Source organism: Syngnathus acus, chromosome 6 (assembly GCF_901709675.1).
Source record: "Syngnathus acus chromosome 6, fSynAcu1.2, whole genome shotgun sequence".
NCBI classification, from domain to species: Eukaryota; Metazoa; Chordata; class Actinopteri; order Syngnathiformes; family Syngnathidae; genus Syngnathus; species Syngnathus acus.
In genome coordinates, this window is record NC_051092.1 from 12,854,880 (window position 1) to 12,875,364 (window position 20,485).

Genomic DNA, 20,485 nt, shown 5'->3' on the forward strand with positions numbered 1-20,485 from the left:
TGAAATTAATATGACTCCAATTTAATAAGTGATACAGAAAGCATCTTGCAAAAAGAGCAATGCCAAGGTGCAGCGCAGCACCATGTATGGCAACTATGAAAACATTTTGTCGTGTTTCAGAACAAAAGAAGCAAACCGGTATCATCATCAACAGTCTTTGTATACGAGTGTGTGCATCTCAGTTGACACCGTTCCCCAAGTAGAGTCCTGCTTATAGCCCGAGAGCCACTCATTTCTTTTTCTTCTCGTCTTTCTTGGCGCTGTCCGTTTTGTCCTTCTCCTTGTCCTCTTTCTTCTCCTTGTCGTCCTTCTTCTCCTTCTTGCCCTCTTCCTTCTCCTGGCCCTCCTTCTTCTCTGCGTCCCGGTTGGAGATCTTGTTGTTGATCAGATTGTGCAGGGCCACCACTGAGCGGATGAGCGACGCCAGGTAGACCACCAGCATCTGGTCGTTGGTCTTCAGGTAGAACGCCTTGGTGAACTCCTACCCAGACAAAGTGGGCAACAGTCAAATAACAGACTAGACTGCAGATTTGAGGTAAAAGAATAACAAGTCCAAAATAATCCTCTACAATCAATTTAATGGTTTCGTTTACATTGTCTCATGTTCAGCGGTACGTCAACTTACCAGCAGGTTGACGTCGGGCAGCAGGTTGAAAACATCCTGCAGCTGGTAGATGATCTGGTGGTTGATGGGAAGCTTGCCGGCGACCACCCTCTCCAGGTATGAGCGGATTTCCAGCAGCTTGGAGTTGAGCCCCTTCAGACCGTGGACTTGGTTTGTGATGCGTTGCGACAGCGTCCCCACTGTCGTGTCCTTAATATCTCTGTGCGCGCACACACACCATTTGGAAGGAGGTCTGTTTTATTATCATCTTATACAGCACTTTTCCTTATTAGGATCATGGGTCGTTATCGATTTATGAATAGGGCACAGCAACAGCGCAAGTGAATACCTGAGCAAGTGCTCCACTCCCACTTCTTCTGCTTCCTCAGCTCCAATTTCACTGGTAACGTGCTCAAACGTCTTTGACGTTGGCGTGCCATCCTACAGAAACGATACATTGCTATGTAAAAAAAATCGTGGCTTGTTTGACTATATTTGGGTGACAATATTTATTCATTCATTCATGTATTGATTAATTATAGTTTCTCTTTATTGCTGATTTCCACCTAATGTGAGTGGGTCTGGAATGTATCCCTGTGATAAATGGGAATTTCAAAATTTAAATTACTTACATCATGTATTTCTTCGACAGAGATGTACGCTTCTGTGGGAAGGCCGAGGTCTTTGGGCTTTACGTCAATAATGACTAAAACCTAGGAGGGTAAAAGAGGCACAATGCAAAGCTTGCAAGACCCATGATGGAAAGAAAACAAAGACTGTAGTTTCTTACTGAATTGGTACAGTACTGCTTGATGAGCTCATTGATGGCAATATCGTTCTTGTGCAACTTGGGCCCCGTGTGGTACCACCCCACAATTCTTTCTCTGGCTAAAAAGATCATATGTACAAGTACATGTAAATGCAATACACAAGGAAATGCAGACAGGGGTGAGCTTCACATGTGACTTACATAGCTAGCCAGCGGTCAAATCTTACCATTGACTTTCTTGAACATGCCATACATGTTCTCCAAGTAGTCGTGGTCCAGGAACCACACAGAGTCATCCTTGTCATCTTCGTCAAACGGTACTGCACATAAACAGGTTTATTTTTAACAATTACTCAGATTCAATCATGACAATATAAAACAATGTGAACACACTCACCTGCAAAACTATTTGACACATCAAGAACTTTCTTCTGCCACGACCCCAAGAGGACACCCACCACTCTTTTCTGATTGCCAACCTTGCCTATTCTGCACCATTGAATTAGACAAAGTTATCAAACAGCTTATCCCTGTCACAGGGATAATCAATTTTAAATGCTAAGCAAAACAACACTTATTACACCATTGACGAAATATCACAAGTGTTTGCTGTCTCGGTATTCATGTATAAAACTGTCCAGTTGTCAAAAAATATATAATTTTATAGATCTTATACTTTTACTGACATCGTATTTATGGCAAATACAGCTAGCATTAGAACGCTAACTATGCTAGGCTCTTTTCCATTCATTCTCAACGGCGCTCTGACTCAGCACGGCTAACATAGCTTAGCTCAAAGCGCACTTGCATTGGAGGGACTTTGCTTTCATAATTTAAACAGAAAGGAGTAGCCCACTAAGAAAACACGTAATAAACGCACCGACCTGTTAAAATGATCGACCACGCTGAGCAATACCAAAGGGTGAACGACCACATTTTCTACTGCTAACTCCGGCATCTTCTCCGCTGCCTTTACACACCTAAAAACAACAACGGTTACGCTGGACTTCCGTCGACGTCACTTCCTCACACGGCTTCCGTCAATTCTGTTTCCAGTGGCAACTTGAGGACGCAAAACTCGCCGACGAAATGGTTTTAACTTTCAATTTGAAATAATCTGATCGTATTTGTTTTGGTGGGGTATTATTGCTTATATCATAAATATATATATTTTTTATCTTGCAGGCAGAAGTTGAGGAAACATTCCAGAGAGTGGAAGCTAATAGGAGCGTGATTGGAACAATAATTGCCAGTGCGGATGGTAATGGTGACTTACCTCTAGAATAATTTGTGTATTACATCTAGAAATTGAGAAAGGCATTTAGACATTGTCATTTTGAGGGAGCCATTTATAGCTGGAAGACGATAATATTTGGGACAAGGCATCTAATTTAGCTTGACATCCGGCATTCATTTGAGGGTAGCATTAAGTTTCTTTAACTATATTGACACCCCAAAAGTCCTCTGATTTTACAATTGCATCTGTTTATTTGCATTGCACAGAATTGCAAGACTATTTGCTAGTATTTTTTTTCTTTTTTTTTATTGTGACACATGTCACTGTTTCTGATGGAGTAGCATCATCATTGGTAGACCTACCAAATCTAACTTTTTTTTAAAGTTACAGCAGTAGTGAAATACTATTTGACAGGTCTCCCAGTCCGATCAACGTTTGAGAGCTCAAAGGCTGCAAGGTACGTTGGAATCCTTGGCCACCTGACCACGATGGCCACCAGCACAGTGAGGGACATTGACCCTCAGAACGATCTCACTGTCCTCCGCATTGGCACTAAGAACCAAGAAATCATGGTTGCACCAGGTAATTGTGTCAAAATACGATTCAAAATAGCAAATCACATGAGAAACTTTCAAGTAGCTTTATCTTTTTATTTTTTATCTTGTGTGTCCTCAGAGAATGGCTTTCTCGTGATTGTCCTCCAGAGGTGTGATGGGTGAGGTGCCCTAGTTGTGTTATCATTCAAGAAAAATGCTGAATTGTTCCTGTGGTGGGTTCCAATGAGGTGTCCCAGGTGAAAGGCACACGACAACTGGGACTTGGCGATGAAACCTAAGGTCAAATAAAAATAATTCTTCTGCACAAAAGCAGACTGGGAACAAAAACAAAATCGGCCCTGGTATTTTTTGCTTAAACTGGCTGGCGCCTTATAATCATCGGAGCACAACTGAGTAGTTTTAAATATCTTATTTCTGGTTTTTGGGGGGGGGGGGGGGGGGGGGAAATCCTTTATTTTTCCAATGAGTATAATATTTAACTAATTGTAAACAGTTTTTTTTTTGTTTCTTTCTTTTGTTGTCCTCCCAAATTTAACGACAACGTGGAATATGAAGTGACGAAAGTGGATGTGATTGCGCCGCGGTCCTCTAGGGGGCAACATCCTGCTTGGGGTCCTTGTCAGGATCATTTTTAAGACGAGAAAAAGACAAAGCGCCCCAATTCCAAAGTGAATGCATTATGTTCGCAACACAGCAAATTTTTGTTTCGACATTCATTTTTTCCCAACTAATTTGTGTATTAGTCTTTTGTCGACGTAATGGAAAGCCAAAAAGCGACTTTGAACCTCCCTCCTTACGGACATGTCATCACTAGCGAGAAGTGGAGAGACTCGTCGCTTATTCAAAGTTTGAAAGGTAAACACGTGACACATGCGGTACAGAAAATGGATGGATGTTTTAATAAGCATTTTCGCCGCAGAATTTCCCCGTTAGCTTGTAGAAAAGTGTAATGACAGTGCCATCGTTTAAAATGTCTTAATACCCTGTTTTACACAACGCAACTGTTTTTAACCATCACCTTTTCGCAACTTTCACAGAAACAATAAATAATATTAAAGGAAATGTGAAACCCCAAACCTCATCACGTGGAACTGTTTTTAGTCACTCCACCCCTAAAAATTCAGGAAAACTGAAATGGTGGAAAACAGCTTAACAAGTGATCACTACATAGTTGACGTTTTTTTGAACATTTTTAGCAACCATCTTCATACATAGACAGTGTGTTGGGTTTAATAGAGATACATCTGTGACACAATCATGCTTCTCTGCTCTAGGTGGAGGTGTGAAGATACTGTTCGAAAGCGAGCTGGGTATGGCCGACTTCCTTCTCCCAAATAAGAGCTGTATCCTCTACCTTTCAGAGTGTGACATCATCGCGGGCGCCTCCTACAAGAGGAAGCTGGTTCGCTACAGGAATGTGAGTTTGAGCTGGTCTCCTTTTTAGGTTTTAGCCTGAATTTGTGTTGTCAGTGCAGGCCTGCGGCAGATTCCAGGAGCTGGTCCTAATTGAGAAAACCCGCCTGGTGGAGCAGTACTTCTGGGCCGTCCAGAAGTTTGTCGTGTTGGAGCTTGGCCTGGCACTGCTGCCAGTTGGCGGGCAGACGGAGGCCTCACAGCTTCTCCTTCAAATGGTATTGTCACTCTTCATTGATGCCGTCTGAGTGAATTCACACTCCAGCTTTGCTTTGTGTACCTCAGTCCAAATCCAAAGCGATGAAAAGCCGCCATCTAGAGGGATCTGTTAAATGTGACATGATGGTGCTCTTCCTTCATGATTTCAGGTTCACACGGACAGCAAAGAGAACCCATTCAGCAGAAGGAGCTCGTCCGGACTCTTGGACCCACTGGTCTTGGCCGCGGTGCAGCAGGTTCCCGGGATAGGCCGCGTCAAAGCTCTGGTCCTGTTGGAGCGCTTTCCCAGCATTCATCAGCTGTGCAACGCCACCGTCTGCGAGCTGGAGGCCGTCGTGGGCCAGGCCGCCGCTCAGAACATCCACACATTCTTCCACAAGTCCACTGCAACAACAATATGACCCACGGCCACTCTGAAAACCATTGGCACCTTTTACTTGGACAGAGCAAAGTCAAAAAGTCAAAGTCTGCTTTATTGTCAATCTCTTCACATGCCAAGACACACAAAGAAATCGAAATTGCGTTTCCACTATCCCACGGTGACGAGACATCGTACACAATATACATACAAGTAAACAACACAAAATAAAAACAAGAAGGCACAAACAATGAATACTAAGAGTGATGAATAAATAATAAATAAATAACACAATAAATAAGAGGAGCAAAACGGAGCAAGTGTGCATACAGCAGACAGTCAGAATATAGCGCAAAAGTACAGGACGCTACGCAGAAGGGGGGAGAGAGTTCAGGATCCTAACAGCCTGGAGTATGAAGCTGTTGGTGAGTCTGGTGGTGCGGGAGCGCAGGCTCCTGTACCTCTTCCCAGAGGGCAGAAGATCGAACAAAGAGTGAGCGGGGTGACTTACATCACTCACAATCGTGGTCGCCTTGCGGGTGAGATGGGAGGTGTAAATGTCCTTCAAGGAGGGGAGTGAAGCACCAATAATCTTACCAGCCGTGTTCACTATGCGCTGCAGGGCCTTCATGTTGTAGTCAGTGCAGCTACCACCCCAAACAGCAATACAACTGGAGAGGACGCTCTCAATGGTGCAGGGATCTTTGGCTCGCAAAACCTGTAATCATGTGCCATGGTTGGCACTGATGCTTCACAGTTTGAAGTTAGAATTTCGGCTGAGGCCTTATGTGTGTAATTAGCATATTCTGCTGATGCTTGACTTACTCTCAATACGAGAGAAAACTATTTAATGTGCAGTCTCTTTGGGTTGTGCAAAGATATCAAAACGGGTAATGACATTCATGTTTACTTGCAATACGACTTTCAGAGTGAGCTTTCTGAGAAGTTTCTGCTTTGAACAAAATACATATTTTCAAACACAATTATGATTGTGCTTGCATTCTGTACTTACTATTAACTGCGTGGATGGCTATCTATTGACACTCGTGTTTATTGCTTATTTTCCCTTTTGAAAAACAAAGCTTGGTCTCAAAGGGTTTCTTTTTCTGCTTGAATTATGCTTGTTTTATTTGATTGATGTGTACTTCTATTTGAGCACAACACTTCACTTTGAATACTTTACGATTGTAATTGAATGAAATTGGCAGCAGTTTGCATTTTCCCTCCAAAAGTATAAAGAAGCATGCAGTCCGGTTACAGACAGCGCTTCTAGTGGTCACAGTTAGCCAGTTACATTTGATTGTTCTCCATCGAGAGCAGGTGTTTACTTTCATTCCGATAACCCGACTGTAGTTGCTGCAATTTAGTTGAATTTCTACCGGAATCAAAGGTAATGACAAAGTCGTAATTATCATGAAATATTTTGAGCCACATCGAGTTGATGTAATAGGATTTAATTAGCCTTTTCCAGTGGAAAAACGGCGCGGGCTAATTTTGGCCTTTTAGCTAGCAACTGTTTTGTGACCGCACGTCGTCGTTTGACTAAATAACTTCACTTTCGTTAAATGACACTTTTATTGTACTTTTTTTCATCTTTTCTGACCAAGCGAGCGTCTGCGAGGCCAAAGACTATGTCCAAGTTGCTCAATTTGAAGGTATGTTGGAGCCTGAGCATTGTCACCTGGCTTTCGCTTTCAATAATCGATGTCATTTTCCTAATAAAAGGACGTACGTGCAAATATATCATGTTTGTCGAAGCAATAATTGTTCGGAAGAATTAATAAACTAATGTCTGCGTCGGAAATTTAACCCCCACAAACAGCACTAGCATTGAGCTTTTGTTCAATAATTTATCCTTAAAGTGAGTGTCAGCATTGTTATTCATATTTAATGGAAAAAAAACCCGAGTCGCCCTTATTATAAAATTAAATTACTACACATTAGCATTTCACAACATGAATTTTGTTCCTATGTGGTGGACATCTGACAAAGACCTCAATTTCTAAAATATTAATATCACCGTTGTTATTTGCACTTTTTGTGAGTTTCGAGATCTTTATATGAAAATACAACATTTGAATCAAAAGAAGCAGAGAGGAATAAAATGTGATATGATACTTTGACCTTTTTAACTGGAAATATTGACCTTTCCACATTTAAATGACCCAATCAGAAATACCTCGACTATGATTTTTACAGTTTTACACTCACCATTGCTGTCAGGAACAAAAAGAAACAATATCATGATCTGAATTTGTGGCCATATAGCGAAGCCCTCAGTCTCTGTTTGAAACAGTTAAGTCTAGTCATACATTTGAATGTTTTTAACTATGATGGTTATAAATGTGTAAATATTACTGCACATTGTGAATAGTGCACTGAAACTTGATTTCGAGAAAATCTCAAATCAAATCAAAATCTCAATATTTGTCAGAAAATTTGCAGTTGATTTTTTTTTTTTTCTTGAAATCTCCACCCTGTTGTGTACTCAATTAAATAAGCAATAATATGTTATTTATCAGCTGTGACATTATTGGTATGACTAAATTGAGAATTAAACATGGGCATTTTTGGCTACCCATTTGGAAACGTACATAAGCAGCTCTGTTTCCATCATCACAGTTGGTGCACCCTTCATGCATCTGGGCCCAGCTGGACAGTCATGTTGGCATTGACGCAGTGGGCAAGCATCAGTATGACAAGCTGTTTGCATCCATGAACCTCTTCTATGGTGATTACACCAGTGACCAGTGTACAGTGACGCCCTCCTCGCTGGAGAAGGGACAGGTAAGCGTCCATTCATTCAGCTGTCTTATGGACCTGTGTGTGTTTGTGTGTTCTCTGAGGCTTTATGTGTGTGTTGGTCTCAGGTATGCGTAGTGTACTGGTCCCAGAATAAGATGTGGTGCCGGGCCAGGCTGGAAAACATAATCTCAGAGTCACAACCGTGTCTTGCTTGCTGTCAGCTTCTGGACCATGGAGAATCCCTTATTGTCCTCCTCAGCCGGTAAGACTATACTGTATGTGTTCACTACCTTCTTAATGCGAGGGCTTCAGTTAATTGAATAACCTGATGACAAAAAAAAAATCAGGTTCATGTTTCTGATTGGCCTAGAAACAAATTGGCGCAATGGCTGTCAGAATGTGGCAGCTGATGTCTCATGTTTTATTCTTGTCGTCATTCAAGAGTCCGACACGTTGAGCAGGATTTCCTTCAGCTGCCGTTCTGGATGAGGAGGTTCCACTTAGCGAGAGTAATGCCCCTGACGCTGCAAGTGTCTTTTTGTCAGGAGGCCAAACTGGTGTAAGCACGCTCATCATCACTAGCTCTATGATACAGCCTGCCTGTAATGGACTTGTGTTTGGTTTACAGGCCATCCAGCCGCTGGGACTGTTCAGCCACATCCTACATGTGTGACCTTCTCGAGAGTGAGACACGCATGCTCATGACGCACACATGCTTTTCAGCATTCATCACCTCACACGTTTTTTCCACATATCAAAGCTTCAAGTCAGACTGAGGCCGTTCTACTCAAGGAAGAGTCCAACTCCACTGCCATCGAGCTCTACGTGAGCATCAACGGCGTCAAGGTCATCTCACATGAACACAAACATTTAATGTATGGAATGTCTACATGTTTTGTGTGACGTTTGTCCGCAACTATTTCCCTCCAATATCCAAACGCTTCACATGAACTCACACTGCTCGATAGGAGACATATCATGCATTTCCCCCATATTAAAAGATAATAACAAATTGCCTCATTGAGTAACAATATTGACTTTGTTGTTTTATGTCACGCTTGACGGGTTGGTCGGCACTCCAGAAATACAGCTTTTTGTATAAAACATGAAAGTTACTTGTCCCATAGGACTGGATTAAACCGATTGAGCTAATGTGTTATATGTCATGACTCTACATTACATAATATTCTTTTTATTTTCAGATTTGTGTGAATGATGAGCTGGTTTTGAAGAGGTTTGCCATCCACAGCCAAGACTGTTCCAACAGCAGCAAGTTGGAGCAGATTAATGCTCTGCATTTTGGGATTTTAAACCGCTGCCCTAACACGCCTGGCAGCAGACCCCTAGCACAGGCAGCAGCTGCTCCACTTCAATTATCACCAGTGGAAACTGCACCTTCTCCAGGTAAGAAAAGGTTCAGCATATATATTCAGATAGAATCACCATTTCTTTTTCAAGGCTTGGAAAAAATCGAAAGAAAATGGTCAACACGTTTATTTTTTACCCCAACCATTTCCAGATATCATCGTACGCCATCTACACAGGCATTTTCCCATTCAACCCACTAACTTTAACACAGGCAGAGGCTTGAGAGTATGGTCTATCACAACCATTAGGAGGTTTGTCGTTACCAGGATTTGAACGGTGGTTATTTGTGTCAAAGGCAGCAATCCACCAACCGTATTGTTCAGCTCCAAGTTATTGATCTTTTAATCTATCATCACTATTGAGGATGTAATTAACCCAGCCTTGCTAGTTGGAAAGTAGTAAAGCACGGTGTTTGTTGACTAGATAACAATTATTCAATGTGATGTAACCTTCAGTGATCCAGCGCGCTAAAACGGGAGTCTGTAATGGGATAACAGGGACCCCTCAGGTGAGTGTTTCTTCGTGAATGTCCCACAAAGTTGTCTTTGTCATCCATTTTTTTTCAATGTCTGTTTCGTATACACGTAGTTTCAATTTGCTTTCATGGTTGCTTTTGTTCAGAGCCTAGAGTGTGAGGGAATCAGTAGGTCAAAGGATGGACAAGCATTACCAGGCAGCCGACCAGAGAGGTGAAAGTGCATCAGTGTGAATAAGGTAAAGAAAGAAAAGGTTTAGTCATGTGACAGAATTGTCATTTCAGTGACTCATCAGAGGAATCTGACACGTCCTTGGCTGCTGTGTTCAAGTCCCATCTCAATCCGTTCAAGTGAGTGATGACATCACGCTCTCGTCTGAGTGGCCGGCAGCTGAAGATTGTGTGGTTGATGTCCCCGCAGGTCAATGAGGTCCCTCAATCCATCACATAGCTTTAAAGAGGCTGAGATAAGTGTAAGTCACATAAGGCATAAACAAAACTAATGGGAGGACACACAATGATAATTGTGTCATATGTGAACGTTACAGGGGAGTCAACCTGAGGAGCAGATTGAGTGTTCACCTCAGCATTCGTCCCGCTTATCAATCACAGGACAGGAAGTGTAAGAGGCCAGCTCAACACTACTCTGATATTTCAGCAACAGTGACACGGCAAAAAGAAATGAGAGAGATATCAGTTCAGGCTTTCTAAATTAATGGCCTTCAGACCTGGTGTCACTGGAACAGTAGGTGTCCGCAAGCTTTAGCTTGAGGGTTTCCAAAATAATTTCAATAAAATCAACCTCTGTTGTATCATTTAAATTAAAGCATTTGTTAATAAAGGTAACAACACCAAAATAAAAACATGCTAAATCAATTCTTCTTCCCGCTCTTAGTTTCGGGCCAGTTAAAAGCTCTAATATTATACTTCCTCACATACTGTAAACTTGACACTTCCATATAAATAAACTGGTTCTCTTGAAGAACACTATAGTAAAAAAGTCCATGATTTTCTTAGAGGACCCAGCCATCTTTTCTAGAAGTGAAGATATAATAATTGAGGGAAGTTGTATTTTTGAAATTCACTTGTTAAGATATGATGTCCTTCCTTCATTTAACTTTGAATTTATTAATTTTATTATCTTAGATTGAAAATTCTTTGCAAGATTTCAGTTTTTCAAATATGATATTGCTCATAAAATTACAAATGTTTTGTCTTAAATATGCATTTATTATTGCATTTAGACTTATCTCCAAAACATACAACTTAAATTTATGAAGAAATATGTTTTTGTGGAGCCCAAAAATTGAGTTGTATGAGGTATACCACAGAGAACACTTAAATGAACATCTCAAAACTACGAGAGACTCTGAGGATAAACCAAGCATCAACATGCCTCATGCGTGGAGCGTACAAATCAGTCAGTAATTTCATGGGAGGATAAAGTCAAATCCACCACATTTTAAAGTAGCAGGGAAATATCTATGCTGTGTAATTTTTGAGTCATTGGACCCACAAAGCTTGAAAACCGCTGGCCTAAAATGAAAATACAGCAAGCAATCAAACATGTAACATCAGCCTGAAGGTGTTGTGTGCATGTTTCAGCGCACTGCCTCCCGCCCAACTGGACGTGCTGAAGACAAGCAACAACAACTCTGCATGCGCAAGGTGTTTCTAAACAGTTGCAGTATTTCAAAATGGATCATATGTATCAGTATCAAATGCCTTTTTTCACCTCATGATGACCGTACTTCCACATTGAATCTGAACACTTTCCTTTCTTATTGCTGCTTGAAGACTTTTGGAGGGGTTGAATCCACAGCCTTTGAAATTTCCATCAGATGATGAAGATGAGCCGGTAAGCCTGATTTTATTCACGGAGTCTTGTTAGCTGCTTCAAGTCCATGTGGCCACCTTGTTAAGAAGAAAGCATTATCAATATAAGGTGATTTTTAATTTTTTGTTGTCAGGTGATTCTCGATGCTCCCAAGACGGGCGGCGTTCTGGTGCACTCTGCTGTCCCGATAGAGCCGTGTTCAAGTCTGGCTGACGCGCCCATCACCGAGTCACTTTGCAGGGTAGACAATGACCTACTGTGACTAATAGTGCTACAGTTGCCATTTTTGTTGACATGCTAAAAGCATTGTTGACAGGATTCTAATTCTTTGAAACTGGGCCCTTTATTATTATTAATTTTTGCACCAAACAATCAGAAACCAATTTCTAGACACCAATTTCAATTTATACCAAACTTATTTTTTGGGACCGCCAAAGACTACTTGTGGTGAATAAAATACTGCCTTTTAGTGGAATATCTTCACATTGCATGCACATTGGAGCCCAGCAAATTTGTGGTTTTGCATTTATTAGTTCGCAAATTTGCTGATCATTTTATGGCACTTTTTTAAAATATTTTTTCCCATTTTAAATTCACCTACCACAGATTTTTCACACTAATGTGATGAAGGTTGAACTCTTCCAAACTTTTAGATGTTTTCAGGATGCTGGAGTCTCAAATAGTAAGGTATCACAATCACACATAATGACTCAAATATTTTTGTTTTTCTGCTGTCTCTAGATATTGCAGAGGAAGCAGGTCTGCTTGTCTTCCACAGACCTTCTAAGTTGGCCCTCTGTGGGTAGAGGGAACAACACCATAGTCATCTCGCATAGCGCTGACCAGCCTCAAGGCTACCTGGCCCCCCTTCTCAGCAACATACTGCTATGCACTATCTTCACCATCTCCTCCTCTACAGCTGGCGTGAGTGCACATTGCTAATATCTAATATAACCATTGTCTCTAGATTCTAGAAAGAAGACAAGCTGCCTGTGTTGTGTGCATTTGTAGCCGGTAGCAGTGGTGCTGTGTCCCGGCTGGGAGAAGGTCCAGCTGATATGCGACCTTCTAGAGGAGTGCAAGCTTACCCAGCGTCTCAATGCAACCAGCGTACTTCTTGGTGGTGGCAAAGATGAACCCAAAGCCTTCAAGATGCCCAAAGACTGTAAGTTACTAGAACATGCTTGCCCTATACCCCTCCGAATAGCAAAGTCAGGTCTTCCAGTTGAAACTGTAACAAATGCACATCGTGTAGCTTTGACCTACTCAACATCCAAATAAGTCTGCTTCCTGGTGGGTCACTTAGCAACCAGTGCCTAATAAAGTCCCATTCTGCCTTAGTCTCTACACTGTCCTGCGCTCTACCATGCTGTGGGACACTGTGCAGGCCAAGTGTTGTGGTTAGAACTGCCTTTCTATTTCTTCCTGTTTTCTGTTCAGGCCTATTGCTAGTGACCACTCCCTTCAGTCTGGTGCGTCTGCTGTCGTGTCACTGCTTTTTGTTCCTGCGTTTGAGTCACCTTGTGCTGGATGAGGCTGACCAGCTCTTCACGCTAGCGTCGGTCCAGGTGACACATTGGTGCTGTTGTAAAGTTTGGAATTTGGCCACAGTTATTATTCTTCCAAAAAACATTTCATCGGTAATGACACTTATACCATCATTGCTCCCTCCTCCTGCCAGATGGAGAAGATTTTGCAGCATTTTAAGAAGATCAGCTCCCGCCAGGAAATGTCCTCATGTCCACAACAACTGATCGCTGTGGCAAAGCGGTGGACGAGTCACATGGAGGCTTTGATAGCAGAGCACATGCCTTTTGCTAGTGTCCTCATAGCAGCTCCTGAAGAAGCGGCGCTGTATGGAAACGTGCAACAGGTCACTGCAGAAGAAACTCTGACCCTGTAACTGGGATGATGATGATGATGATGATGATGATGATGATATCTTGTCTCAGCGTGTACTTATGACCTTGGAGAGGAGCAAGATCTCCACATTGTTGAGCGCATTGGATTTCAGCCCTGACGTGGGCCAGAAGACTCTCATTGTCTGCGACTCTACAGAAGAGGTTGAAAATGTCTACAAGGTGAGTAGTAATGACAAATCAGTGTTTTGAAGAAGTGTTGTATCATTACGGAATTAATTTATTTGATCAATTACATTTTTTTTTCCCACCCAAATAGCTTTTTGTTTTGTTGTGTCCGCTGACCTTGATTACTAAAGCACAGTCAGTGTTGAAAACAACTTTCTATGTTGCCAATAACATGGTGCCCATTTATACTGTGGTAAAGCAATTAATTATTCACACGTTGGATACTTAATATGCATTTTCAAGCAGCAAATATATTTGAGATAAACTTAGTATTATAATGATAATAATTAACTTTTCTTGTCTCCAACAGGCTGTAAGCTCTAAATCAGCATTCAGTCTAAAGATTCATGAGGACTTGATGCACACATTGAACTGTGTGCTCCAGCAGTGGGGCAAAGAAATTTGCCCTGGCGCACAAGTCATTCTGGGTAAAGCACAACGCATTTTACATCCTCACACTTTGGCAGTACTTCTCCGGGTCTGGATAACCATTGTCTCTTTGAAAACATTTGTCTTTGACCAAACGAAAGCTGTACAAGAACTGTACATTGACAAATGCGCATGGATGGTTTACACTTTTCTCAAGGTAGCTTCATACTGTCCACAAACACTTTGATGAGCAGTGAAATAAGCAATAAGCAAGGTTTACACTGCAGACAAATGCAGACACTTTTACTTTCCTCAGATCTGAAAATCTGACTTTATTTTTTCAGATTCTGACTTTTTGTTGCCATTACAAACATGCAACTTTACTTTTGTAACAAAAGTTTATTTTTCAAACGCACGAGTTGATCATAAAATGGACCTTTTTGGAAAATATTTGATTTTGAAGTTGATCAGCCAACAAGATATGATCAAAAAGAAAGACATTTTTGATTCTTGGTATATATATGTGACATGATTAATAAGAAAATCAACACTTATCAGGAAATTGCTTTTGTTTCGTTTTAGTCACTGCCGGAGAGTGCCTGAAGTGTTTGGGGCTGACAGATGCTACCTGTGTGGTCCACTTTGGCTTCCCAAGTTCTCCCAAAATATTCGGAAGCAGACTCTCTTGCATGAGCCACAATTTCAGGAATCTCACCAACCTTGTAAGACCTGGCGGTTCATCAGGTGTTGTAGGTCTTCATCTGATGTGACTTTAATTCTATCTCTGCTTTCCTTCTCAAGCCTTCCCCTCAAGACTCAATGGCAAAAGTCTCTCAAGTCTGCAAGTCCTTGCTGCTGGTCTCTGAGAAGAATGCGCAGCACGTTGGTGGCCTGGTGCGCTACCTCAAACGAAGCCATGCTCTACTCCCTGCAGAGCTGCTGTCTTTCGCAGAGGCTGCCGACGTGGCCCGAGAGGAGCAAAAGACTGAGCGGCCACTATGTCACCACCTGAAGAGCTTTGGAATGTGCAGGTTTGAAGACTCCTCACAGCATAGAGTATGAAGGGGAAAAATACAGACTTTGTACAATCAATCAAGTTAGGGACTATCGGATATACAGTGAAACCCCTTTTCCAGACCCAAGCCGCAGTAGGAGCTAAATCATAATATTGAGAGATGATGTAAAAACATTTTAAACATTAAAAATCACCAACAGGCATTAAGAATTTAAACAAAGTCAGTCTGCTTTATTGTCAATTTCTTCACATGCCAAGACACACAAAGAGATCGAAATTATTCATATTAAAATGAATGTTTTGAAATAAAATATATAAAGGAAAATACTTCTTAGTAGGTACATTATTGCTGGTTAGAAGGGTAATTTATCTGCCTGTCTTAAATGATACCATATCTACAGCCAGTAGAGTTCAGTGCTGCCTAGCATGGTGTGCCGCAAAAACATAGGTTTAAATTTATCTCTGAGCTAATACCCCAAATTTATTTTAAATGATGTTTGTTTGTTTCTCTGTGCAGGTTTGGTGCTGTGTGTCCAGATCGCCACAGGCTCATTCCGCAACTGGATCAGTCCGAACTTCCTGCTTCTGGACTCATAGAGGTCACCATGCCACAATGCAACAGTACCAGCGATGGGGACTCGGGAATGTGGTTGATGACTTGTGGTTTGACAAAACTCAAAAGAACTTGGATTTAGAAGTTGGACTTTAGGACTGCGCTTGATGAGAAACACAAAGATGTGACCCGCTGAATAGTTGTTCATTTTCTATACTTGGTTTAAAGACAAAAAAACTAACAATTACTCGGCTGTATTAACATGTTGGCACGGGAATTCGTATCAGAGGATTAGCCTGGCAATCAGTCTAACAGTCTCTCGTATTAGATGGTATTGTCATGTCTGGCTGCCAAGATTTTGTAACTTTGGCTATAAAACTACTAGTGTGACGTAAAATGATCAAATGGAAAATACAAAATTTGTTTTTTTAAAGAAGACGTTTTGCCCAACTACAGTAATACTCCGCTTTAGTGGGGTGTAAGGGACCAAGCCCTGAGTAGGGGAAAAACATATGTATAATATAGGTGAATTAACACATAACCACGCAAAGAAGAGCATACACATCAGCTGTGATTATGGGATTTGTGTGCAGGTGTTGCCTCTCCACATCAAGACAGCGTCAGTTTTCTATGGTCGTATAATCCAGAGGGAGAAAGAAGTCTTTGACAGAATGGTGGCTGGCATGACGTCTTACTATGCCGACAGCAAGCCGTGTCCTGAGGAGGTGTTGGAAGGAGGCTTGTATGCTGTACAGGACGACCACCATTTCCACAGGTAGTCCTCGCTGCACACTACAGCAAAGCCCCATTCATCAAGAGCAATGACATTTTAGACACAACAGTGATATGTGATAAATCACAGTATTGCCACAAACCCTTGTTTGTGATATATGTACACTCATTATGTGCATTGTCTGTGTAATGCTAAGCATAGTTCCACTTGTTTCTGCAGGGTGAAGGTCCTGACTGTCGCAGACAACAAAGGCCGCCTTTTTTTCAGTGTCCTCGCTCGTTTTATTGACATCGGAAAAGAGGCAGAAGTCAAATCCCACCAGATCCTGCGGCTGCCGGAAGAGTTCCACTCTTTGCCTGGCCAAGCAGTGGAAATGATTGTGTGCCAGGTGAAGCCTTGTGACGCAGAGGCTAACTGGCATCCCAAGGTAGCCTATGGCATCCTCATTTTGCTGCCAACACTACATCCAAGCTCCTCCAAAGGGAATCCATACACGCATACTTTCTCAACAGAACTGAAAACTGGAAATGAATTAATATCCATTATGGCTGAGCTTGCTCTCGATTGAGGAATACATTAATTCTAGATTAAATATAGAATGATGTACTTTACACTGGAAAATTCATTTGACCCAAAACAGAAAAGTGAAAATGTCTTTGAACACCTTCAGGTGACCAGAACCATAAGCCAGAAGATACAAGGTGTTCAGCACCGAGCCAGAGCCGTCCTCAGTCTTGGAAACACAGTCTTTCTGGATCTTATGGTATGTTTGACTATCTAGATGGAACTTTGACTCAATGAAAACTATCTTCAATCTTTGTGCTTTTGGAAGGTTCTGGAGAGCAGAGTGGCTGGTATGAAGACTGTGATCAGTGAGTACAACGTTCCTAGCCTCATTTTGAACACCGGCATGGCAGAACGAAACCCAGATCATGTGAACCTTCTGAAGCTACTCAGCGGGACAAGTGCAACCAATCATGCTTGTGGGTAAGGAAGCTTGTTAGTATCTTCAGGATCCAGCATTTCCCCAACAACTAGTTGCTACTCAATTTTTGTCCACAGCAGGAATCAAACAAGTGAGCCTCCGGTAAAGTCCTTGGATATGAGCAACAACAAAGATGGTAAAAAGCAAGCTAACCTAACGCGTACTGTCTTGCTCAAGTAGTTTGTTTGATGTTCGCTTGTGATGTGTTCAGGCGTCTTTGCTGGTGACAACCAAAAAAACAATCAGCTGAGCCATGGAGAGGCTCACATGACCAAGAGGTATGCAAGTACAAATGCGGTTTTACTGTTTCTTTTTTTTTATATATATTGAAGAGGGAGCAACAGCAATGTGTAAATACTCTTAATTAATACAAACAGTTGCTCCATCAGAGCACAGACACGGCACACACAGCTTGGTAACTTTTCCATTACACTTAAGGACAGCTCATTAACATCATGACATAGATACAAAACATTCAGGTGATAACGGAACAAATGTCTGCCTTATAAGGATATGTTTTTCCTTCTTTTCCACTCCCTTTTCTTCTCTTCCGTATTCCTGCTTGCAGACAGTATAAAACCTTCTGATTTGGAGTCTGACGTTTCATCTTACTGACTGCTGTAAAACAACCCAAGATCTTGCAAATAAAGAACTATTACTCCACATCTTTTTTTTTTCCTTGCTCAACGACGGGCATCCTGAACAAAACGCAACAATATATACGTATATACTATTAAAAAGAGACATACCGTTTTTTCCCATGTATAATGCGCAAAATTTAACTAATTTATTGTCCTTCTTTACAACGTCTCTCTTTTCATTTTAACCTAACTGATCGCGGTGGTGCCTTTCTGGGCAGTCGGAGAAATCAACGCCAACAAAAGAAATACATCCAGCCTAGTTAAGAAATCACCAGAAAGATCACCATGACAATTGTGAATAATAAATAAATAATTATATATATTATATATATTATTATTATTATAATAAATAATTGTGGCAAATAACTGGAACATCACTCAAATATTGGTGATCCCGTTGAGTCTCACATATTTCTTCGCTATAGAGTTTGCTACTGCATGCGCAGTGATACTGACCGGCAGAATAACATCCGGTTGTTCCCAAAGATGATCTTTTTTCTGAAATAATTTTATGTTTACGGACTTAAGTAACCCGGCCGGGTCATACCAAAGACTATAAAAATGGGACCCATTGCCTCCCTGCTTGGCACTCAGCATTAAGGGTTGGAATTGGGGGGTTAGATCACCAAATGATTCCCGAGCGCGGCGCCGCTGCTGCTCTCTGCTCCCCTCTCCCCCAGGGGATGGATCAAAATCACACGGGGATGGGTCAAATGCAGAGGACAAATTTCACCACACCCAGACGCGTGTGTGACGATCATTGGGACTTTAAAAAAAAAAAAAAAAAAAAGTCTAAATTTGGTTGCGTATTATACATGGGTACAGGCTTTTTTCCAGCATCGACATGCCATTTTTAGGGTGCGCATTATACATGGAAAAAAACGGTAATTAACATTGAGATTTGTGTCTGGGAATTTGTCATACGACCTAAGTGAGTTAAAAGCTTGTATGGGGCGGGGGCAGACTACTTTGAGAACCACTGCGCCAGTATCTACATAGACATGTCTCGCTGAAACTTAATGTGTGCCATTTTGGCGTGGCCGTTTGTCAGTTTGCACCCACAGGTCCGCTGGTATCAGACGTCCACGGAACTGAGCGTCACTCTGAAGCTAAGGGACCCGCAGAGTCAGCGCTGCGAATTCCACACTGACCGCGTGGTGTACAGGTGTGTCAGGACAGCGTTAATAGATACATGTTCAGCCAGGCTTACTTTGCCTGAAGGAAGTAATCATGCCATCTTCCACTTGACATGTCATTTTTGAGTCCCTTGTTTGATTTGTACAATTTGAGTTGCCTTTGAGCTAAGCACGTTATAGTTTACAAGTGGGTGTGTGTATGTTCAGTTGCATTGTGAATGGTCGTCGCTATGGAGTGGATTTTGAGCTCCACTCGGCCGTGTCGGCTGAGCGCTGCCACCGGAAGCTGAATTGCAACGAGCCCGTCCTCACGCTCGTCAAGCAAGAGCCAGGGTACTGGCCTACGCTTCTCAGGAGCAAGGTGCCGATTGAGTCAACTCCTTGCGTTCCCATCAAAGCAACATTTAGGCTTCAGCAATATATTTTTTCTTCCCGCAGAATATTTTTGTGAGTTATGACATGGAGCACCTGGAGCAAGAAGATATTGTGTCACGTCAAAGTAAGAACATTCAAAACACTCATTAGTAGGCCTTAGAGTCTGGGCCCTAGACATACGGAGCGTGCTTCATCCATGTGATGCCATCTTGTTCAGGTCATGTGTTTGAGAGTGACACGGGAGAAGAACACCGCTTTGTCAACCGGCACAGCAGCAGCGACAGCGACTCATGTTGAAGGTCGTCAACACACTTGTCTGGTTGCCAGCCAATCGCAGTCTACTACCGCAGTCTACTACCGCAGTCTACTACCGCAGTCTACTCATTTGTTTTGAATGTTTTGTTCCACTTAGTAAATAAAACCACCATTTAACTAAAATTTAAAATGGCATGTTTACTATGGTTATATTTTATTTTTTTATGATATTAAAAATTCTGGTGGCAAAACTGCAAAAATCATTTTAGAAAGGGGCAAATAGCTTGTCTATGCATTGTCTATAGGATGGAACCTCGGTTTACAAGTGTGCCAGTTAATGAAATATTTTTTTCATTTCATTTATCTCAGCGGTGAATGCTTGCGACTGTTTGTACACGTAACTCATGTTACTTATTTTACTTCTTTAATCATTTTCAGCAGTAAAAAATTTAAATATATTATCTATCATTAATTTGAAACCAGTTCAGGGTGTCCCCCGCCTACTGCCCGATGACAGCTGGGATAGGCTCCAACACGCCCGCGACCCCCATGGGGACAAAGCGGTACAGAAAATGGATGGATGGATTAATTTGAAAACCATCGTTATTTTTCATGTACAGTTTTAAAAAGACATTTTGCCACTTGCTGTTGACCGAAAATGACATGGTAACGACCAATTGAAGCTCCGCTTGCGAACGTCACCTGAACATCACCCTCGGCAACCTTTAACAAACCGTGACAAAAAAAACATTTG

At 41.8% G+C, this 20,485-nt stretch overlaps 4 protein-coding genes and 1 long non-coding RNA gene across 8 annotated transcripts; 4 read left to right on the plus strand and 1 right to left on the minus strand.

The window, feature by feature from the left end:
• Positions 1 to 2,399, minus strand: psmd7 (proteasome 26S subunit, non-ATPase 7). The gene is made up of 8 exons (XM_037254806.1): positions 2,258 to 2,399; positions 1,771 to 1,862; positions 1,601 to 1,693; positions 1,395 to 1,492; positions 1,237 to 1,317; positions 954 to 1,045; positions 626 to 824; positions 1 to 481 (listed from the first exon to the last, which is right to left on the minus strand). The coding sequence occupies exons 1-8, from the start codon at positions 2,329 to 2,331 to the stop codon at positions 230 to 232; spliced, it is 981 nt and encodes a 326-aa protein (XP_037110701.1). The 5' UTR covers positions 2,332 to 2,399; the 3' UTR covers positions 1 to 229.
• LOC119124651 (dynein light chain roadblock-type 2-like) lies at positions 2,349 to 3,499 on the plus strand. Of its 2 annotated transcripts, XM_037254812.1 has the most exons (5): positions 2,349 to 2,465; positions 2,559 to 2,634; positions 3,025 to 3,192; positions 3,286 to 3,330; positions 3,404 to 3,499. In XM_037254812.1, exons 1-4 carry the CDS (start codon positions 2,463 to 2,465, stop codon positions 3,327 to 3,329), a joined length of 291 nt encoding a protein of 96 aa, XP_037110707.1. In that variant the 5' UTR covers positions 2,349 to 2,462; the 3' UTR covers position 3,330; positions 3,404 to 3,499. The 2 variants fall into 2 exon arrangements, with proteins under 2 accessions (XP_037110707.1, XP_037110706.1); XM_037254811.1 differs by having other exon boundaries at positions 3,286 to 3,499.
• A 150-nt stretch (positions 3,500 to 3,649) lies between these two features.
• faap24 (FA core complex associated protein 24) lies at positions 3,650 to 5,901 on the plus strand. Of its 3 annotated transcripts, none has more exons than XM_037254810.1 (5): positions 3,650 to 4,022; positions 4,529 to 4,584; positions 4,643 to 4,798; positions 4,949 to 5,245; positions 5,852 to 5,898. In XM_037254810.1, the coding sequence occupies exons 1-4, from the start codon at positions 3,926 to 3,928 to the stop codon at positions 5,198 to 5,200; spliced, it is 561 nt and encodes a 186-aa protein (XP_037110705.1). In that variant the 5' UTR covers positions 3,650 to 3,925; the 3' UTR covers positions 5,201 to 5,245; positions 5,852 to 5,898. The 3 variants fall into 3 exon arrangements, with proteins under 3 accessions (XP_037110705.1, XP_037110704.1, XP_037110703.1); XM_037254809.1 differs by having other exon boundaries at positions 3,652 to 4,022; positions 4,442 to 4,584; positions 4,949 to 5,248; positions 5,855 to 5,901; XM_037254808.1 differs by having other exon boundaries at positions 3,653 to 4,022; positions 4,442 to 4,584.
• tdrd12 (tudor domain containing 12) lies at positions 5,898 to 19,773 on the plus strand. Its single transcript, XM_037253377.1, has 28 exons — positions 5,898 to 6,812; positions 7,780 to 7,944; positions 8,028 to 8,164; positions 8,345 to 8,461; positions 8,531 to 8,586; positions 8,663 to 8,748; positions 9,105 to 9,196; positions 11,543 to 11,603; positions 11,716 to 11,823; positions 12,324 to 12,506; positions 12,594 to 12,747; positions 13,023 to 13,150; positions 13,264 to 13,455; positions 13,535 to 13,663; positions 13,980 to 14,097; positions 14,621 to 14,787; positions 14,885 to 15,069; positions 15,571 to 15,652; positions 16,200 to 16,381; positions 16,559 to 16,766; positions 17,010 to 17,102; positions 17,172 to 17,326; positions 17,405 to 17,460; positions 17,536 to 17,602; positions 19,011 to 19,130; positions 19,309 to 19,462; positions 19,540 to 19,600; positions 19,694 to 19,773. Exons 1-28 carry the CDS (start codon positions 6,723 to 6,725, stop codon positions 19,771 to 19,773), a joined length of 3,426 nt encoding a protein of 1,141 aa, XP_037109272.1. The 5' UTR covers positions 5,898 to 6,722.
• Positions 9,895 to 11,413, plus strand: LOC119124652. The gene is made up of 5 exons (XR_005098308.1): positions 9,895 to 9,959; positions 10,031 to 10,096; positions 10,167 to 10,218; positions 10,294 to 10,367; positions 11,351 to 11,413. It is a non-coding gene; the product is annotated as an uncharacterized LOC119124652 (long non-coding RNA).
• Positions 19,774 to 20,485: the final 712 nt, after the last annotated feature.